Genomic DNA, 22,461 nt, shown 5'->3' on the forward strand with positions numbered 1-22,461 from the left:
CTGCCTTCCAGCAAACTGTTCAACTTGTCTAAGCCGGAGAGAGAGTCCATGGAGAACTATATTTCCGAGTCACTGGCGAATGGCCTCATCGTCCTTCTTCCTCTCCCGTGGGAGCAGGGTTCTTCTTTGTGGAGAAGAAGGACAAATCCCTGCGCCCCTGTGTGGCCTACAGGGGAATAAACTACATCACGGTCAAGAACAAGTACCCCCCCTCCGCTTCTCGACTCTGCCTTCGCTCTTCTTCACAAAGGCCACCGTCTTCACTAAGCTGGATCTCCGGAACGCCTACCATCTGGTTCGCGTCCGGGAGGGGGACGAATGGAAGACAGCGTTCGACACTCCACTGGGTCACTTCGAATACCTCGTTATGCCTTTCGGGCTCACTAATGCACCAGCCGTTTTTCAGGCTCTAATCAATGACGTTCTCCGGGATATGTTACACCGATTTGTAGGAGTCTATCTCGATGAAATTTTGATTTTTTTCTAGGTACCTCGCTGAACACAAGCAGCAGGTTCGGTTGGTGTTACGGCGGTTATGGGAGAACAAGCTGTTCGTCAAGGCTGAGAAATGTTCCTTCCACACCGACTCGGACAGTTTCCTGGGCTTCGTGGTGCAGAGGGGTCAACTGCAGACGGATCCTGAGAAGCTGGGGGCTGGGAAGCTCTCTCGCCAGTATGACTCCCCTGTGTTGCAGTCGGTGGAGGAAAGGATTCTCTCTCCCGCCTGTGTCATCGGGGCAGCCCGATGGGAGATTGAGCGGGTGGTGCTGTACGCCCAGCAAGGACTACCTACCCCCGAGGGTTGCCCTCCGGGTCGGATGTTTGCTCCCCCGGCGGCCCGCACGGCCGTTCTCCAGTGGGGGCACGAGTCCAGAGTTGCCTGCCATCCAGGGTTTCTCCGCTCTCTCTCTCTCCGCCGACAGCGGTTTTGGTGGTCCTCCATGACTGCCGACACCAAGGGCTTCGTGGCTGCCTGTTCCATCTGTGCCCGCGGCAAATCGTCACACTGTGCTCACATAGCAGTGGACTTCGTGACTGGTCTCCCGCCGGTAACACGGTCGTACTGACTATTATCGATCGTTTTTCCTAGGCTGTGCATTTTGTTCCGCTTTCAAAACTCCCCTCAGCTCTGGAGACGGCGAACCTGCTGGTCCTGCACGTGTTCCGGTCTTCGCCTTGCCCGCTGGATATATTTTGAGTTCCCCTTTTTTGACAATAAACCGTGGATTGTCCGTACTGTCTCTGCATCCGGGGTCCAAACTAACATTTCCGCTAACCGTAACAAAAAACTGGCATGAATGGGCATTAACACAACGTCTGAGAAGGACGTTGTGCATAAGTATACAAAATATTTGTATCTCAAGAGGCCTAAATATCTGTACTAATGTGAATGACTTGGCCCTGTCTGATCACTACTGTGTCTTTTTCTCTGCTTCCATATACCCACAAACAAGCAGCAGACCACTGATGGTAGAAAAAATAATTATTGACAAGAACACAAGTGTCGTTATCGAGCAAGCTTTATCATCATCCACAAATCTGACACAGGGTTCTGTAGGCCAAAATGATCTAATGGACAATATTTAACTCAAGGATGATTCGGATTATGGATCAAATTGCTCCAGTAAGGACTAAAACAGTCTAAAACAAACTGGTGTCCCCATGGATGAAAAACACAATGGTTAAAAACTTCAAAAAGAATGAGGGAAAACGGAAAAAAAAAGGAAGTGGAGCAAAACCAAACTTCATTTCCACCATCAGATACACAAAGATATGCTGCGTAGATATAACTCAGAAATATGCAAGGCAAGGCGGTCTTTTTTCTCCAACACCGTAAATAGAGATATGAACAATGCTCGGGTATTCAGTTGTGGAAAAGTTAACAAATCCCCCTCACAACTATGCCTGAGCTTGCTACAATTAGCAAATGCAATGAGTTTGCAAACTTTTGAAGGGTAAAATTTATCAGGCAGAATATTTCGTCTCAATTAGAAAAAGGCAAACCTTGAACCACTTATAAAGACTTGAACAATTAATGTCATGTCAGAGTTTATTTTAATTGATTCTGAAACTCTTGAAAAAATGTGTGAAGCCTCAGCTCTTCCACCTGCTTTAGATACTCTGCCCTCCAACTTCTTAATATCTGTTCTTCACCTCTTGACAGCTGCTTCAAATCATCAATACATCGTTGCAGAATGGCTTGTTCCCTAAATCACTGAATACAGCTGTTGTCAAGCCCCTACTTAAAAAGAAAAATGTGATTCCCTCTATCTTAAACAACTATGACAAATATGCAACTAACCATTCATTGGCAAAGTCATCAATCTTTTATTATTAAATCAACTAACCACATTTCTGACACTAAATAATTACTTTGATATTTTCCGATTAGGTTTTCGTTCTAATCACAGTTCTGAAACAGCTATAATTAAGGTTACAAATGACATACGTGCATGGATGGACTGGGACAATAATCTTGCCCAAGACTTTGGGATGGAGAGGCCTTTCATGAGACCGCGGGAATAGCGTGTGTATAATTGTGCCACTGTGTAAAATAATAGGAACTAGTACTTAACCGTGGATATGTGCTTTGCAAATACATGTCAATGTTGGGATGTGCGTGTGGTTAGAAATGTGTGAGGACCACAGGGTAATTATATAAGCAATCTTGTCCATGAAAAACTTCCATGTGCCTACAAAGGGTGAACAAATAGTGGATTTGCATCGGCAAAAAATACTGAGCAGAACAAAGAATCTTTCTTACAGCATGTGACATGCTGTACTGTTCTCCCTGAGCGTAGAGAGCTTTTAGCTCTCTACGTTATCGCAGCAAGCCAAACTCAGATATAGCACACTTGGGCCAGGATCGGAGCGTCTTGCTCCCTTTATTTCCTCTTTTATATTGTGTCAATACCACGAGTGAAACTGTAACAGAAACAACACAAAACCTTAGTTTCCCTTACAGCACAAGTTGCTAATAAACAGAATGGAATGAACCTAGAAAGAATAACTAGGACTACGCGCCGAAAGTGAGCCCGCTCATAGCAACAATAGGCTAATCTGACGCAGGCGCACACTTTACATTAGCTCATTATCTAGTTAACTAAACATCACGTTTTTAGAATACTAGACATCTTCATACATTACATACTGCATTAAAAACGTACAGCCATTGCTTTCATGACCGTGAGAAGGGAAGAGAACATTCACCAAATGACCGACTGTCTTTCTTACTGAGCTACAGTTGCAACAAGTATATACATCACGTAACCTATTTTCGTATTTTCCTGTGACTTCAGAGGAAGGTAAACGGGAAGTGACCCTGCTGTGTGTCAGGCTGAGTCAATCAGATTCGACTGAACACGGAGCAGACCGACTGTCTTTCTTACTGAGCTACGGTTGCAACAAGTATATACATCACGTAACCTACTTTAAGGGTGCACTCACACTAGGCCATCTGGCCTAGTGTGACTTCATGTCAAAGATGATCTGAAGATATTCATTCATGCCTTTATCTGCTTGACTACTGCAATGGCCTCTTTACAGGCCAGAACTCTCACAAAAACAAAAAGAACCAACCATATTACCCCAATACTAAAATCCCTACACTGGCTCCCAGTTTATTACAGAATCATTTTCAAAGTGCTGCTGCAGGTTTTTCAAATCTTTAAATGGGATAGCACCCGACTATATAGCTGATTTGCTATATAGTGATAGATACCATCAAGACCACTGAGATCGAAATGTGCAGATTAAACCAGGCAGAACAAAACAAGGTGAACCGGCTTTTTTCTGTTATGTCTAGTAAACTTCCTGAACACATAAAAGTGCCCCCACAGTTCCCATGCTCTTTTACCTATTTTTTTTTAATGTATGCCTACCTGCACTTTTAACCTCCCTCTGAATTCTTACTTTATATATTATTATTTGTATATTTCTACACTATGATTTTTTATGCTTACACTTGCCTTTTTTGATTGTATTGTTTATTTTGTTTTAAAAATATATCTTTTGATAAGCACATTGAGTTGCACTTGCGTATGAAATGTGCTATATAAATAAACTTACTGCAGATCAAAACTGACCTTACCGTACCTATCTGTTAACTTACTTTCCAAACCCTAGGTTATGGTTTGCCCTAACCCTAAGCTACTAACCTAATTTCCTGTTAACCTACTTTTCGATGTTGTAGTATGAAAGCCTCTCCCCTCCCCTTTATGTGTCTCAATAGGACCAACTCGGTTACTTGATGCACTTGACTCCGTGTGTAGGGTAAGTCATTTCAATGAGATATGATATTATTGATGATATTATTTAAGTGTTGATTGTTTTAGTTTAAATATTAATCATATTGAAAATAATATTGTAGCTTTTGCCCATTTTTGTGTATAACTTTATTGGAACACCAAAACAACACACTCAGTATGATACGTAAGACTGCTAAATAGGCAGACATTTATAGCTAAAAGGTTTATGTCTTTGAATTGTCGTAAATATGCGCTATTATCAGTGTTGGGAAGGATACTTTTAATATGTTTCCAGTTACAGATTGCAGAATAAATGCCCACAAATGTAATCAATCAATCAGAGTAGATTGCATTCTGAATACTTGGATTACTTCCACATTGAATTGCATTTTATCATTGTAGGAATGTGGCATCAAATCCTGCTTACTAAACAGGCCTTTTTGGTGCGTTCTCTTTTCCAACTGGCTGAATGTGTTAAACAAAAGTCTGCCTGATTCTTACACTTGCCTTTTTTGATTGTATTGTTTATTTAGTTTTAAAAATTGTCATCATCATATCTTTTGATAAGCACATTGAGTTACACTTGCGTATGAAATGTGCTATATAAATAAACTTACTGCAGATCAAAACTGACCTTACCGTACCTATCTGTTAACTTACTTTCCAAACCTGGTTTGCCCTAACCCTAAGCTACTTTTCGATGTTGTAGTATGATAGCCTAGCTCTCCCCTCCCCTTTATTTTATCATATCATTTGCTGTAGGGGAACAAAGACTATAAGGGTATGTTTATCCAAAAGATATGACCAACGGACAATTTTTCCAAAAGTGGGAAAATTGACTAACATAAAATATTCTGTTTCCATACAGAATTTGCTATTGCATCTAACATTGTTTTCACTGAGCTAAGTGCATAGGTGTTGCCTATAAAATCACCTTAAAATAAATAGAGAGAGGGCCGGCGATCGGCATAGGCGAGCTAGGCGACTGCCTAGGGCGACAAATGCGTTGGGGGCGCCCTCTGGTGGCGCCCATAATCAGTCAATTAAAATATACGACGCGAACGAAGAAGGGAGGGGGCGCGGGAGCAATTGGGGTTGTGTAATCTTGCACAAGAGATGCATAGTCGAGGTATAGACATTGGAAAACAGCCAACATCCTCTGGAAGGTGACTGTACTGAGATTAGTGACAAAAAGGGTTATTTTGTAAGGGCTTCATGGGATTCAATGCTTGCCATGGGAATTTGGTGTCTATTCTAAGCATCTCGAATGCTTTGTTAGGTAAGACACTCTTGCATCAACGCAAGTGAGCGCAAAAGAGAGGAAGAGCGAGAGAGAGTGAGAGAGAGAGAGAGAGAGAGAGAGAGAGAGAGAGAGAGAGAGAGAGAGAGACAGAGACAGAGACAGAGACAGAGAGACAGAGAGAGCGAGAGAGCGAGAGAGAGAGAGAGAGAGAGACAGAGAGACAGAGAGAGCGAGAGAGCGAGAGGGAGAGAGGGAGACAGAGAGACAGAGAGACAGAGAGACAGAGAGAGAGAGAGAGAGAGAGAGAGAGAGAGAGAGAGAGAGAGAGAGAGAGAGAGAGAGAGAGAGAGAGAGAGAGAGAGAGAGAGAGAGAGAGAGAGAGAGAGAGAGAGAGAGAGAGAGAGAGAAAGAGGACCCGGGGATTTGAACAACCCCACGGTGATATACCTCATATTAGAGATCGGTCTGACCGGTCAAACTTCTTCCCCCTCACCCTCATCCTTGTGCTGGGTATCACGTGTGATACTTCTTTCAAGGCGTGAAGTAGATACGCGATGTGGACATGGTCCACATCGCAAGGCGTGTTCAGTGACATTTTCGATGGGACACTAATTTTCCAATGGAAAAACCCGTTGGCTTGTTGTCAAGGGAACCCACGGCGACACTCACCTCCGGGTTGGCCAACATACGTCATCCCTCCACACCTCTATACTGTAAAAACACATGTTCAAGTTGAATGATAATGCATGAATTTATTCTTTATTCTGCCATAGTATTTATTTAAGGGGGGGGGGGGGGCATACAAGTATTTTGGCCATGGTGGATCCAGATCTGTTCCGGAGCATTTCTGCACCTTGGGCAACAGCGCAGGGTTGCCAGGTCCTGCAAAAAACGTCCTGCCTACATACCGTTCAAAATCCACCCTAAACGTCCTAGAAGCAGCCCAAATCAAAAGATATTCCACATATCCGTGTGTGTGTGTGTGTGTGTGTGTGTGTGTGTGTGTGTGTGTGTGTGTGTGTGTGTGTGTGTGTGTGTGTGTGTGTGTGTGTGTGTGTGTGTGTGTGTGTGTGTGTGTGTGTGTGTGTGTGTGTGTGTGTGCGTGCGTGCGTGCGTGCGTGCGTGCGTGCGTGCGTGCGTGCGTGCGCGCGTGTGTGTATAACACACTATTTTATGTTGAAATGCCGATGCGACGTAATCCAGTGTTTACGAAAACGTACACTGTCATCGTATGCTTTTGGCGACTGGGTTGGCTCGCAGATGTACATGTTTCTAACAAGATCATATCATTAAAAGTTACATAAAGTAACGGTTTAATAACACAAACGCAGGAAACACGTGAGCTGCTAATTTAGCGAAAGCAGCGTCCCTAGCAACCTGACGTCATTGAAACATGCGAGTGTGCCGATAAAATCTTCCTAATAACTATAAAACTAAAGATCAGACACAATCACTGACCGAAGATTATGCAAGTAAAAAGCATGTTTCTCGCTAGAAATCACGTCATTAGAAACACGTTTAATGGTGAATCTGTCCTAAAATATTGCATTTCCCATTCAGATAATAAAGATAAATAAAGATCATACGCATTCACTTACTGGACATTATGCAAGGAAAAGGTATATTTCTCGCTAGAAAGTTTATTAGAAACACGTTTAATGGTGTAGCTGTCCTAAAATATTGCATTTCCCATTCAGATAAAAAAGATTAATATAGACTACGTAACAATTTCACCAAATGCTAGGAGAACGTCTCGCCCCCTGTTGGTGCTATTCCTCCATTCATTTAGAATGGAGGAATGCTTGAACGCCGCTGCCGAGACGTTACTTGAAGGTAAACAAAGGGATGAATTGTGTGAAAAAATAAAGCAAATCCCATTGTGAGCTGCAACGACAACCACAAAATCCGAAATGTTATCAGATGACGCACTGTCACAGCTTCATGCGGCTGTTCAGAGTGCCCCATCCTTAGCCATTGATTAGTCTTCAGATGTAACAGATAATGCCCAGCTTTTGGTTTATGTGCGATTGTTTCATCAAGACAAGAAATAGATCTGTGAGGACCTGTTGGGTCTAACACCTCTTGAGACACTGTTTTGCTTATTTGAAATGAAGGCCTAATGCACTTTTTGTTTATTTGAAGTGTAGGCCTATTGTTCCTGTTCTGCTTACTTCACATGAAGGCCTAATGCACTTTGTGTTTATTTGAAGTGTAGGCCTAGTGTTCCTGTTCTGCTTACTTTACATGTAGGCCTTATGCACTTTTTATGTTTACTTTTATTGAAGGCCTAATGTACCTGTTTTGTTTACCTGAAATGTTAATATGCGTTACTTTGTCTTTTCATAGTTAAAAGTAAGTTATTTGGAAATTGAAAATAAATACATCTGAAATTATAAGGTAATATGCCGTGTTGATTGTATTTGACAAAAGAAGGCCATTAGGACGTGGTAGGTTCGGACCTTTCTTGGAAGGAATTTTTAGTAACTGGACCTTGTTCAATTTTAATTGAAGACCCCTGATCTAGGTATTTAGCAAAGGTCTCTGTGCAAGGCGTACAGGCCCCTCCTTTCTTAGGTATTTTAGCAATAATGGCTCGGAATGAATCATCCTCCAGCGTCGATTATGGCAACATATCTTTGTCCACATACCTGGCTATCATTCGGTTGACTTCAGCCTGCGTCATAGGCTTTTGTTGTAGGGCAGAAAAATCGAGCTTTTGCTGCTTGGACGACTTTGCTCCGTGTCCTTCTCTTGCTAGTGGATGACGAGCTATCATCCGTGGTGGAGGTATCGGTGTTTTTGGCCACAAGCTTTTGTTGATGGGTGTGTCGTGTGAGTTGCTCACAACGGATGTTGATAAAGTCTTCGCTCTTGGTCCTGGACATAATGTACACTTTACATTCACGTTTTTGCCCTTGACCTCAATGAATTGGAAGTAGTGCTTATATCGTCACCTTGAATATGCCAAATGTTCACCAGATTGCTCCGGACTCGCCATTCTCCTGCTTCATCGAATGTTTGCTGTTTGTGTTTGGCGCGCGTGTCCTGGCTTATGCGTGGAAAAAGTTTAAACACTGGCTCTGATTGGCTACGATGAAACATGACTCTGCCTTAGCCAATCATAATCTCTTATCTCGGACGTTAACCCACCCGCTCTCCTCACTAGCAGTCTGAAAAAATAACGTTGTTACCTAACAACGTTACTTTAAACGGCGTTATTCCAAACCCAGGTAGCTGTTTATTGGATGTTTAACATATCAGCAAGATAATAGACTTGATTTATCAATGATGGTTGGGGTCCCGGTGGAGAACGAACCATGAAAGAACGAGACGGATTGACGAGACATTCAAATGTTTGATTCATCTGGCATGACACAGAAAGTATCAAATACAGCATGCATTCATAATTTCCCTGATATTGAATCGTATTATCGTATGGTCGCTCACTATAACTCTTCCCCAGTGTGCGAAATACCTGCCAATATTCAGGGGGGTCTCAATCCCCTGATTGTTGTGCAATACCGATCTAAATTGTCTCAGTATGCAGTTGACCTATAACATTACAATATTTCATGGATACAAGCAATCAGTCTATACAGCCTACATGACAACACACACACGCACACAACAATTGTTGATAATCCGATATGCTTGCCTATTCGTAAAGCAACACTTCAGCCAATGCAGCCTTCTACTGACATAGGAGGCTATATTGGCTAAAGTTGTTTGAATGCACAATGTTTTATAACAAGGAGAGGGAAAGTTGTGCATTACAATGCAAACACAACAATAATTGGCACCAATATGGCGCATTTAGATGAGCAAACAACAACTGAATAAATGCCAGGTAATGCCAATCAGAGACACGCAATCAGTACACTTGCCAAGGAAAGCCTGCAGTGTGACTGCTGCTCGTGTGACATTATTTAACCATCCATCCAAATACGATCAGACAGATACATCATTGAACGCATGAGATGAGTGTGTGCGACAGGGTGCGTGCATGTCCTTTCCGGCTTCGGCATACTGCATGGTTATGAAGGCGTTGTGGTTGGTTGGGGTCTTAGTGAAGCAGTCTAGCCTTGCAAGTTGGAGTAGGCCTAATTGCGGAAGTACGTGCAAGAGCGAGAGAGAGCGTGAGAGAGAGAGCGTGAGAGAGAGAGCGCGAGAGAGAGAGCGTGAGAGAGAGAGCGCGAGAGAGAGAGCGCACCTGCCAACATTAATAACATCAGGTTTCATCGATACGGTAATGGTGATTCAACATTTATTTTGCATTGAAATTTCAATATCAACCATAATGATGATTCGGATGGAAAATCACTATTTATTCAATGTTGGCTTGCTGTCTGGGTACCTTCTGGCTAACCTATTAGCCTACTATAGTTTTATTGGGGAGCAGAGCTGTTCTCAACATTCCTGAGACCTGTCCGCCACTATATGAGTCCTTGCTTTACCCAATGCATTTATTTATTCATGCTTCTAGCTTAATTAATGTCATGATGTGAATTAGAAACTCTAATCTTTTGTCGAATAAGTTAAAAAGGATTATTTAGGACGAGTTAAATTCCAAGAAACATACTTGTGTTTTCTTGTTTGTGTTTTTTCGCATTTTTTGGCAAGATAATCTGCATAACATTTATATGGACCCCTCTCTCGATTGATTATACGGTTCGGTGTTGTGTGGATCCAGTTTTCAGCTCCGAGCGTGCTCATCCTCCAGTCGGTGCGCATGCAAGCAGAATGGAAGGTGGACTGTCAGTAGATTAGACACGTCGTCGTCAAAGAAGTGGGGATAACAGGAACGAAAAGCGAGGCAACAGAAAGGTGAGAGGGAGAAAAAGTGCCGACAATTAATCACCCAGTTTTTCCAGTGAAATGTATCCATTTATTCACGGACCTTCCTTTGGTGCCCATTATTTAAGATAAATTAATAGTTGTTCATCCAACATTAAATTCATACATATAGCATACAGAGCTATAAATATATATATATATATATATATATATATATATATATATATATATATATATATATATATATATATATATATATATATATATATATATACATACAAACATATATATGCATAAATAAATGAAGTGGATGTACTGGGAATTCTTGTTTACTGTGGTTTGCAGAAGCAAGGCCCACTCACTTTCGTATGCTTATCCAATAGCTACAGGTCTCTAAATACTGACACCTAGTGGTGAAAAATAATAACAGGGTAGGCATTGATGGAGGTCTTCTGTGTCTTTTCTGTGGCAAATTCACAGGTGTTTAGAGACAGTGGGGAATTACTGGTGTCTGACAAACATGTTGACCGGAATTTAGAATACTGATATTTGAATATTATATTCTTTCAAAGGGCCCAAAATCTCTAGAAGGGCACAGTGGCGGCTCCAGAGATTTTTTCTTGCTGGTGCTACAGTGGGTCTGAGTTACTCAGTGATGGTGCTGAGGGATGTACTGTGCGGTAATACTAATATATATTAGCAAGGCAAGACGTGTGGTGTTCAGAAGGTTCAAGCATTATGTAAATGCCTCTGTTGATTCACAAGCAACAGCAATTAATAGATCTCATATAGAAGTGAACTGTGACAGTGACAACAGCATCGGAGAGAACCCGGGCTACACAGAGCATGAACACACAAACCAACAGAGCATCCGACCCACAGCGGACAGCATGAGTCATCCACCAATCCCGCAATCAGCGTCAAATGCATGCTTTTACACTGAAAAACACAACACTAACCCACAATGTCCACTGCTATTCGCATTACATAGAGAGACAATGCCAAAAGATACACCTTTATTTATTAAAGTCAAATAAGGCAAACAACAGATGCAAGGCTTTACCAGAAGTTGGACAAATCATAACCTGACCATGCAATACCTCAATTTATTCGGCTACTGAATTTAAAACAAATATCAAGAGAATCACCGCTTGGAAGGCCAAGCAAAACCAGTAAGCTTAAAAGCATTAAATGTAATATTTTAGACTATGTGGTATCCACCACATAAAAAAAATAAAATCAACTGCACTCACCATTGATGTTTCAGAGAAGTACCTTTGCTGATTGCCCAACTGTTGTGAAGGGTACTTTTTCAATGCTGGCCGACGGGGGCCTTCCTCAGGCTGCTGGCGAACATCGCTAACAGTATTCCCACTAGCACTAGGAGCAGCTTTAATAATCCAATCAAAGGCGCACTAACCCAATAACATGATTTTCTTGAGTGTCATGTAAACGCACTGAATGTCTTTCTCTGTGTCTCCAGATGCCCTCATTTGGAAGAGCAGGTTTGATACTGCTGCTGTCTCTTGTTATCTTCAGTGGAATAGGCTTCCGCTGGCTCTCTTCATATGATATGGTAGAGGTCAAGATTGAAGCCCCGATGAAAAAGTGGTAAGGCTCAAAGTTGATTTGAAAGTGCACGCTTGTGAATGTTCTGTCACTCTCCGTGCAATATTCATGTATTTACAAAGCTGACCTCGGACACCGCAAACCTTAAGCTAATGGATGGATGTGTAAATACATCAGTGCTTGTCAACAGTTTTGGAGCAAAGAAATACCACAATCCCAGGGAGAAACTCAAGGCATACAAACTTATAGCCGTTGGGAAGGAATGATATTCATGATGATATTCTTTTTTATCAAATGTTATGCTTATGTTTTAACTGTAATGTTTATTCATTCTTGAAGGCAGTTGCATTCATGAAAAGCATTCTATAAATGAAGTGTATTTTTATTAATATTACCTGTAGGTCCCCGCCCACTGGTCAAGTGAAGCTTGCGGCTTCCTGCACTTGCCCAGCGAAGTCACATGATCTGGCAGGGAGCATTCCCACTGCCAACCGAGAAGACATTCAGAAACGACGGGCAGAGGAGTACAAGAAGCACCAGGCTAGGTTTGCATGGCCACCAGTACCAGGAACAAAGGCTGGAACAAAGGGATAGCGGGGAGGAGAGACAGTGATGTATCAATTGATCGATTTAATCAACAAATCAATTTCTTATAGAATAATATCTTAAATATTCAAATCAAGTTGTAAAATGAGTATTTGGCCTGTTTGCTAGGACCCCAGGTTAATCGTTGACATCATCTATGTCATGATTTAGATCAGCCAGGGTTTTTGCTCAACTCTGTCCTCATCTGGGACCTCGTCTTCTGAAATTGGGTAGTGGTCTATTTTATTAAAAACCAGTGTTCAGCAGCTGCCCTTGCTGCATCTTTGTTTTTTCAACCCAAGTTAGCGCGTACACACTTCCCTGGATAGGTAATAGCAGGCTAATAGTGCCAATCAAATGTTAGGAATTTGTTTTTGTTTGCGACTGCGCATGCCTACCACAAATTGAAAAGAGAGTGTCACCAAAATAGACGGAGAAGCCAGTATTTTGACCCGGCTTGTTTCCTTATTGTTTGATGTCATATCATGGTCATTTAATGACTTGGAACAGTAAATGTTACATAGTGTACATTAATTATTCAGTTAGAATATTGTTCAATTTACATTATTGGTTAAGTGGCATATGTTTCGTATTGATCCATTGATTTGTGGATTTTAATATTTTTTCTGTCTCCTGTGTCCAGAACAAGCTCCATTTTGAACACACTCCTCTTTGCTCCATCCAACTCTCCACTGCAGTATCCCATTCAGGGTTTCACAGTACGCCCCTTGGTCCCCACTCTTATTCCAGGTACAGTACGCTGCACTTCAGTCGTTTAATAAAATCCCCCCTATACGGCTCTCAAGTTCAGTTGCTGTGCAAGTGCACTGCACAGATATACATATAAAGTGCAATGTTCTTTTTCCTTAGCATCCTTTCGGTCTTCATTTTATTTTCAATGTATTCCTCAGGAAATAGTTTCACCCCGAAAGATATTTTGTTTCAGGTTTAGCGTTGCACGGGGTTCAAAGAAGCAGCTATAAGGTTGGTAGTAAAACTCTGGGTGTCAAGTCAAAATCGGGATACAAGGGACAATTCTGGATGTCTTGGAGCTAAAGGTTAAATTTCCCTGGTTCCTTGTTACGGCCCATGTCTAACCAGCATCAACACAGGTCCCCGTTACTAACATAATCATTTGTTTCTCATCAAGCAAGAGTTGAAATGTCTTTTCTATCCCTTTAATGACATGGCTATGGGTGTCTCTTTATCAGGGTTTTCCAGGCGGAGCTTTTGGGGACTTTTGGGTTTTCTTGGAAGCACTGGTGCACCTCCAATAGGTGTTTGCAGATTATGTCATGCCCGGGGTTAAACAACAGTTTTCTTCTACACGAACAACAAATAAATAAACAATAACTAAAGCATACTTTTTATATGATATTATATTCCATTTCTGCCAAGCCCAGCTACATTTTCCCAGCTACATGTCACTTCGTTCTATACATCTCACCTTTTTATATTCTGTGATGAAGTTATTTTTTCTTTCGAACAATGCAACTCTTTTCCAATATACTGTATTTCTGCTTTTCTCACTCTTACTTCCTTTGATTCCACAAAGCCTGAATAAAAAGAGTACTGGTGCTTGATTGTCTGCATTTCCCTTCCTGCCTTCCTTCTGATGTTTGCGCATCATGGGTGACTGCAAACAACCAATTCAGTTTCAATAAGTGGAGGACAGTGGAGTGGAGTGTCCCATAATATGGAGTCAGAACAGTCTCATTATTAATGAATGCACAGAGAAGGATTCACAAATGTATTTTTTGATTTATATATAAATTACTCTCTTCTCACAAATACATTTCAATGCACACACAAATGGATATCGGCATGTATAAATGTAAAATAAATCCATAAACAAAAATAAGTTTCACAAACATATTTCTGATCCACACACAAATATGTCTTGTTTTAAATAAAGGTCATATAAATCCATAAATATATTAATTTAAAAAAGATTTGCAATTTTCATCAAAAATGTATTTGGATGTTGTTACATTTATGTACAAACTGTTAAACTTGAATTTACAAGACGCTTTTCATTTGTGAGCTAGTTTGCATTTGTGTGTGAAACTGTCTGCATTTATGCGTGGATTTTTGAGACTCTCCTACGGAAGAGGATTAGGGCCACACATGTAAAAAAAAATTAAGTTCTGACTTTATTCTCAGAATTCTGAGAAAAAAGTCAGAATTCTGACTTTAATCTCAGAATTCTGAGAATAAAGTCAGAATTCTGACATTAATCTCAGAATTCTGACATTAATCTCAGAATTCTGAGATAAAAAGTCAGAATTCTGACATTAATCTCAGAATTCAGAGAAAAAAAGTCAGAATTCTGACTTTAATCTCAGAATTCTGACTTTTTTCTCAGAATTCTGAGATTAAAGTCAGAATTCTGACATTAATCTCAGAATTCTGAGAAAAAAGTCGGAATTCTGACATTAATCTCAGAATTCTGACTTTAATCTCAGAATTCTGAGAAAAAAGTCAGAATTCTGACTTTAAAGTCAGAACTACGGGTATCTGTAAGGACCAACCTCCGTGGGAGAGACACTTTGCTTTATGCAGTAGGAGGAAACCTATGGAAAGCCAAGAAGGCCACAATCCGGCCCTAGAATGGCGCGGTTAAAGTGCAAGAATTCCGTACGGAATCCGTACGGAACTAATAGCCGCGGCTATTAGTCATATTGAGATGGCAGTGTGCGAAATACCCGTCAATATTCGGGGATGCCCTCATCCCCAGATTGTTCTCGATATGCAGTAGCCAGCTAGGCCATAACATTACAATATTTCATGGATGCAAGCAAGCCAAGACAATCAATCTATATCTGTAGCCTACATGACAACACACACACACAGACACACACACGCACACACGTTAAACACACTGGTAAAGCAATAGGAGCCTGCATTGGCTAAAGTTGTTGGGATGCAAGTTATTTTATAACAGGGAGGGGCAAAGTTGTGCATTACAATGCAAACACGACCATAATTGGCACCGTTCTTGCGCACTCAGAAGAACATGAACTGATTAAATGCCAGGTATATAGCATATCGGAGACGGGCACACAATCAGTGCATTTGCAAATGAGAGCCTGCAGTATGACCGATCGCTAATACGATCAGACAGATAGCCAACATCATTGATCACATATAAGCCCACAACAAGCCCAACATCACCACGGCAGGTGCGCTCTCTCTCGCACATTCACACAATCACTCCAACTTCTCCAACTCCAAGGCAAAGCTGTTTCACTAAGACCACAAACAACCACAACTAACCAGCCTACATATCCACAACAATGCACAACAATCAGTTCTATACATTGCGTCTATCTTCTGTTTCGCGCACATGGCTAATTTGCATACTTGCACAGGACTGTCGGCTCCGCTTGTCAAAAAAATAGAACGTATTTGTGAATAAATGCTTTGAATTCTGAATACTGGACTTGGTGAGCCCTCCCTGTTATAAAATAACGTGCATCCCAACAACTTTAGCCAATGCAGGCTCCTGCTTTACCAGTGTGTTTAACGTGTGTGCGTGTGTGTGTGTGTGTGTTGTCATGTAGGCTATAGATATAGATTGATTGTCTTGGCTTGCTTGCATCCATGAAATATTGTAATGTTATGGCCTAGCTGGCTACTGCATATCGAGAACAATCTGGGATGAGGGCATCCCCGAATATTGACGGGTATTTCGCACACTGCCATCTCAATATATAGCCTAACATATACAAATATATCACTGTACTAAACACAAATGTATTTTCCACTAGCTAGTGGTGGTCATTACATTGTAGTGAAACTAGTAAAGACAACACAGCTTTATGTTACGGCGAAACATGGAGGCACTGCAGCTCTAGTCTCGACAATGCGTTACTTTAGTCTGGTATTTCTCATCACTGATTGGTTAGACAGCCTTCAAACTTAGTGGTCAAGCAAAGAAGAGGGAGGGCTCTTTCTGCATACCTAATAGCCGGAGAGAATAACTAATAGCCGGAGTGAATAACTATAGCCGGAGTGAATGACTAATAGCCGCGGCTATTAGACATTCAAAACCGTACGGAATCCGTACGGAATTCTTGCCAAACCGCACGGAATCCGTGCGGTTTTGCACTTTTACCGGCTTTCCATAGGTTTCCTCCTACTGCATAAAGCAAAGTGTCTCTCCCACGGAGGTTGGTCCTTACAGATACCCGTAGTTCTGACTTTAAAGTCAGAATTCTGACTTTTTTCTCAGAATTCTGAGATTAAAGTCAGAATTCTGAGATTAATGTCAGAATTCCGACTTTTTTCTCAGAATTCTGAGATTAATGTCAGAATTCTGACTTTAATCTCAGAATTCTGAGAAAAAAGTCAGAATTCTGAGAATAAAGTCAGAATTTAATTTTTTTTTACATGTGTGGCCCTAATCCTCTTCCGTACTCTCCTGACGTCGCTAGATTCACAAATGCATTTTTTTCAACAAGGAACTCTCTGTAGCCAATCAGATGCCTCCCTCGTTTTCAGCCAATCACATGGCTGCAGTTCCGACCTCTGAATCCAGCCTCCGAGCCTCCCGGTTCTCTGTCAAATGTCTACTCTATCGGAAAGAACATGGTTTTTTGAATGATCGTACATAACAATCTCTAGATGGTGAAGAAGTAAATGCTGCGTCACGACACTTTTTCCATCTAATTTCGACTGGGTTTTGGGATTATCGGTGCCGTTAAAGTAGTAAACGGCACCGACGTAAAAACCCAGTCACAGCAGTCATGTGGTTGACTGAAAACGAGGGAGGCATCTGATTGGCTACAGAGACTTCCTTGTTGAAAAAAATGCATTTGTGAATCTAGCGACGTCAGGAGAGTCTAAAAAATCCACACATAAATGCAGACAGTTTCACACACAAATGCAAACAAGCTCACAAATGAAAAGCGTCTTGTAAATTCAAGTTTAACAGTTTGTACATAAATGTAACAACATCCAAATACATTTTTGATGAAAATTGCAAATCTTTTTTAAATTAATATATTTATGGATTTATATTACCTTTATTTAAAACAAGACATATTTGTGTGTGGATCAGAAATATGTTTGTGAAACTTATTTTTGTTTATGGATTTATTTTACATTTATACATGCCGATATCCATTTGTGTGTGCATTGAAATGTATTTGTGAGAAGAGAGTAATTTATATATAAATCACAAAATACATTTGTGAATCCTTCTCTGTGCATTCATTAATAATGAGACTGTTCTGACTCCATATATCGATGCTTAACCAGTAGATGACACGGTGGGCCTGTTGGCCATTGAGAGAATATTCAGGCGATAGCGTACAAATCCCTCCTGAAGTGCGGGAGCTGGAACATTTTGCTCACCGATACTTAAATGAGACCGTACTACTAGGCCATTTCCAAGGCATTTAGACGTCCTGATGAAGGGAAACCGGCGGCTCAGCTACTCCAGCCAGTAACGGAACTTAAAGGCTGATTGTGGTCCCACGTTCACGCAACGCAAGGGGGTTACGGACCCCTTATGTCCTTGCGGACCCTCCTTGCGTCCACCGCAAGGGCCGGACGTGCGCCTCCCAAATATTGTAACCCTCCGTCGAGGCGACGCAGCAGCAAGTGCTGTGATTATTCAGCTTACAAAAACCGGACGCAGAACCATAAAGGCTCAAGACTGCGTCAATGCGTCTACGTGGTCCTTGCATTGCGTGACGTGGGACCACAATCAGCCCTTAAATCTAAACCGTGCAACAGAGCAATTTCTAGTCACGTTGTCAACTCTTTGTCGTTGTCAAATTTGAGCTCATGCCTTCTTTGAGATTGTGGGATTTCCTAAATTGAATTATCGCCACATATACCAGAAACACGTAGCTAGCTCATTCATTTTTTGTTCCATCAACATACTTGGCATGTTTAGGCTATGAGTGGCATTATGGTTCGAATCAATGAGAGAGTAATAATAATATTTTGGCAGTCTGATTGAACCAAGGCATGTTAGGAAAACGGACAACAACAGACAGGTTGTGAGCTAAAAAGTACAAATATTCAAACAGTCCTTTTTCATTTTAGCACGGCTATGTACTCGCTCACTCACTCAATCACTCCCAACACACTTCTCCTTGTGTTTAACAGGTATCACTACAGGTCACCAAAGGTGTCCTCAGTCTAGGGAGCCAGAGTGAAGCACTAAGTGTCAAAGGTGATTCATGAACTCCATCACTTCAATGTGTAACTAAACCACTTGTCACTGGGATTGACTTGTATGAAATAGGAATTGTGAATAACCAATAGGTGGCGGAAAGAAAATGCTGGTCTTGGAGAAGCTCAGCTTAGAGGAACTCAACAAACTTCTGGCGAAGGTCACCTACACCATTCCTGTGTACCACATACACACCGGAGACCTGGGTACTCTAAGACCTTTTTAATGGATGTATGGGTTAAATGATAACATTGAAAGATACTTACTGAACAGAGGCTCAGGTTTAAAAAATATATTTTTAATGTGATGCTCTCATTTTGCACTCAAAGCATTCCAATATTACAGTGGATTGTGTAAAGTGTGTCAAATCTTATTTAGGCTGGATGTTTTAAATTAGTTTTCACTTATTTTTCAATCAGTTCACTTCTCGTTTGAGCTTCATGAAGCTGTGTTCCCCATCGCCATTCGGCAACCAACCGTACCTGTTCTATTCGACATGGGAACAAGTATAACAACAAAAGTTTTTCCTTTTAAATCTTCAATTTTTACAGTTGAGTAGAATCATGAACCCTTACCTTCTTCCTCTCTCTATCCCCCCCCCTCCACTCTTTCAAAGACATTAGCGACCAAGTGACAGTCACCACCAAGACCTTTATGCGTTACAAAGAGTTGAAGGTCCTCATAAGAAGCCTCAGGCAATTCTACAAAGACGTGGTGCTCATCGTAGCCGATGACAGCTTTACTCCAGAAAAGATCACAGAAGAAAATGTTCTGCAATACATCATGCCTGGGGGACAGGTAGGCATATATTGGAACCATGTGCCCGCACGCACGCACGCACGCACGCACGCACGCACGCACGCACGCACGCACGCACGCACACACACCATAATGTCAGTCTTGTGCTTGGACATCATATAAGAGTAGTCAAGTATTGAAGTTGATTTCAAATCTTTCCCTTCCACAGGGATGGTTTGCCGGCAGAACCCTGGCTGTCTCTCAAGTCACCACCAAGTACTTTCTTTGGGTGGATGACGACTTTCTATTCACTGAGAAAACAAAGATAGAGGATCTGGTGGAGGTGATGGAGGCAACACCAGAGTTGGATGTGGTGAGAATCATATTACTCAATGACTATTTTCACATTATGAATAAAGCATGAGTTTGAAGATGTAATTTCTCGTTATCCTTCTTAGGTTGGGGGTTCGGTTTCTGGGAACCAGTTCTACTTCTCCATCGCCTATGAGGAAGGCGATGGAGTCACTGGAGGCTGTATGGACAGGAAGTCCAACATAAAGTTCCAATCACTACCAAATTACCCACAATGCTCCATAGTCAATGGGGTGGTCAACTTCTTCCTGGCTCGTACCGACGCTGTGAATCGAGTGAGATTTGACCCCAAGCTGAAGAGAGTGGCACATTCAGGTATGTTCCCAGCCACTATGACATGTAGCCCTTTGGGTTTGTGTACATGCATCCACAATGAATGAGTATGGGGAGTTTACTTTTTGCTTCACTGGTAGATACATGGCAATCCAAAGAGGTCTTCAGTCTTTATAGAGGGAGCTATACCGCTCCTGGATGTGAAGTTACCTCATCTTTGGAGCAGTTGCACAAGCACTAAGGCTACACGACATGACACGCAAGGCTGATCTCCTTCAATTTTTGCATAAATTAAATAAAGGTGTTGTTTCAATTCAGCAGGCAAAATATTTTGCATAAGTTACATATTTCTGGCTTTGAGGTATCGGATGAATTGGACAGCAGTGCTTAGTGTTGGCAGCTATTGTGACACAGGCAGCCGGTCTCAATAAATATTGCCTTTTTGAATATAAAAAGTGTCGGCTTGTCCACCGTCATAAAACCACTATAACAATGAGAAATCATTCAGTTGTCATGTTGTCACTGGTGCGAGGACTTGTAGTTCCATAATGGGGCAGATATCCAATTTGTTTATCAACAATATCATCGAAATATGTGCTGCCTGGACCTGGATTCATCATCATCACCTCACCTTTTCTGTTTATTATTTTTAGTTTCCCGACATATGCTCCCCGAGAGTACAAGACGTTTTGGATGTACACCGGAAGCCCTCCTGCTACTTTATTATTCTGCTTAACATCCAATAATTGTTGTTTTGTTTTTTTCTCTATAGAATTCTTCATGGATGGTCTTGGCCAGTTGATGGTTGCTTCGTGTGGCCATGTTTCCATTGGCCATCAGCCGAGAGGGGCCCATGCTCAATATAATCAGTTCAGACACCCTGGAAAGGGTGATGTGCAGTATAAACTACAGCTGCACTACTACAAAAACCATCTACAATGTCTCCACTACGGATAGGAAGAATCCCGACGGATCCATTCGCTATAAGAGAAAGTTATCTTCCAGTACTATGCATGTTTTCCCATAAACAACCACTATTGGCTTGAGTTGTTGCCACAGTAATAGCTTAATCATTTTCAGGGTTAGGGTTAGGTTTATGTTGTATAGATATTTATATCTCTGTCTTTCAGCAAATTTCTGTAGAAAAGTGACATAGTGCGGGTTTAAAGCTGTAGTATGTAATTTTGTTTCATTAATGCTTTTTTTTTATTTAGAAGTAAAGACACTTATGTAAAAAAGACACTGGTAAAAGTACTGATTCAGCCTCTTTATTGATGTAAATCTCCCTTAAATAAGGCCACGGATTTGGAATGTCTTGTCACTGCTCTAAATCTGCTCCGTCTGCATTGTTTGCTGGTTTACTTTTATCCATCCTCAATCATCAGCTACTAATTCTCCAATAGATGCCATTTCTCTGCCAGGAAGTCTCCCTCGCCCCCCTTCGAATATAATCACTGATGGTGTGGGATAATTGAACTGTACCCTTAGAAGGATATTAATCAATATCTTGCCTTATGTGCTATATGAATAGGTTCTTGCTTCTTTGAAATCATTGAATTGTCATTGAATGTTCCGTGCCAGCAGTATTTAGTAATATTCAGGCCTGGGGACCAATGTGAAACCAAGGCAGCTTCACCCAGAGGGATTCAGATAGACAAAGCGTCGATACGGTTTGTATAAGGACAGGTTACAACTCTGGTATGAAGAGTTTGCAAAGGTGTCTCCACGGCTTTAATAAACAAGATTGTCATGTACGTTCTTTGTCTTCATTTATTTTATTTTTTTGTCTTCATTTTTTGTTGTTGTTTGATCTCCCCCTGTCCACGAGATATTCTGAGACTTATCCCCTAACGTGACAGACCCTGCCACTCCCATTCCGGTCACTTCGATCCCCTCACCCAAGATTCCCTGTCATCTCACAAGTTCACATTGTTAACGTTGGTTTCGCATGATAATAAAGCTTGTTTTTAATTGAATTGAGAGAGAGAGAGAGAGAGAGAGAGAGAGAGAGAGAGAGAGAGAGAGAGAGAGAGAGAGAGAGAGAGCGCGAGAGAGAGAGAGAGAGAGAGAGAGAGAGAGAGAGAGAGAGAGAGAGAGAGAGAGAGAGAGATGTCAGCTGAAAAAAGAGGATACCTTGATCTTAAGAAGATGCATGATAAGATAGAGTCATGGAGAAAGACTGGAGAGAGGAAAGAGAGGGATGAGGGGGAGAGAAGGAGGAATGGGGGAGAGGAAGAGGGATGGGGAGAGAAAGGGATGGGGGAGAGAAAGGGGGATGGGGTGGAGAGAAAGAGGAATGGGGTGGAGAGAAAGAGGAATGGGGGAGAAAGAGGAAATGGGGGGAAAGAATGAGGCAGCAGGAAACTTTAGCTGTGTTCGAAATCGTTCCCTATCATGGCAGATTGGGCACATTTTCAGCCTGATTTGGCTACTTTGAATCACGTTAGGCTGGA

The 22,461-nt window shown here is 41.6% G+C and overlaps 1 protein-coding gene across 2 annotated transcripts; it reads left to right on the forward strand.

The window, feature by feature from the left end:
- Window positions 1-1,067: 1,067 nt before the first annotated feature.
- On the forward strand, window positions 1,068-21,777 carry LOC130384614 (beta-1,4 N-acetylgalactosaminyltransferase 2-like). Of its 2 annotated transcripts, none has more exons than XM_056592893.1 (13): window positions 1,068-4,272; window positions 10,181-10,314; window positions 11,768-11,895; window positions 12,255-12,398; window positions 13,082-13,188; window positions 13,385-13,422; window positions 18,559-18,625; window positions 18,718-18,831; window positions 19,045-19,131; window positions 19,242-19,423; window positions 19,593-19,736; window positions 19,822-20,050; window positions 20,781-21,777. In XM_056592893.1, exons 3-13 carry the CDS (start codon window positions 11,768-11,770, stop codon window positions 20,963-20,965), a joined length of 1,425 nt encoding a protein of 474 aa, XP_056448868.1. In that variant the 5' UTR covers window positions 1,068-4,272; window positions 10,181-10,314; the 3' UTR covers window positions 20,966-21,777. The 2 variants fall into 2 exon arrangements, with proteins under 2 accessions (XP_056448868.1, XP_056448869.1); XM_056592894.1 differs by lacking the exon at window positions 1,068-4,272 and adding an exon at window positions 9,094-9,736.
- The last annotated feature ends 684 nt before the right edge of the window (window positions 21,778-22,461 follow it).

Source organism: Gadus chalcogrammus, chromosome 6, assembly GCF_026213295.1.
Source record: "Gadus chalcogrammus isolate NIFS_2021 chromosome 6, NIFS_Gcha_1.0, whole genome shotgun sequence".
Lineage (NCBI taxonomy): Eukaryota > Metazoa > Chordata > Actinopteri > Gadiformes > Gadidae > Gadus > Gadus chalcogrammus.

Coding starts and splice junctions, on each gene's coding strand:
- LOC130384614 (XM_056592893.1), top strand. CDS start 11,768: ATGCCCTCATTTGGAAGAGCAGGTTTGATACTGCTGCTGTCTCTTGTT. Junction 18,626..18,717: donor TGAAGCACTAAGTGTCAAAG/GTGATTCATGAA, acceptor AATAACCAATAG/GTGGCGGAAAGAAAATGCTG. Junction 20,051..20,780: donor GAAGAGAGTGGCACATTCAG/GTATGTTCCCAG, acceptor TTTTCTCTATAG/AATTCTTCATGGATGGTCTT.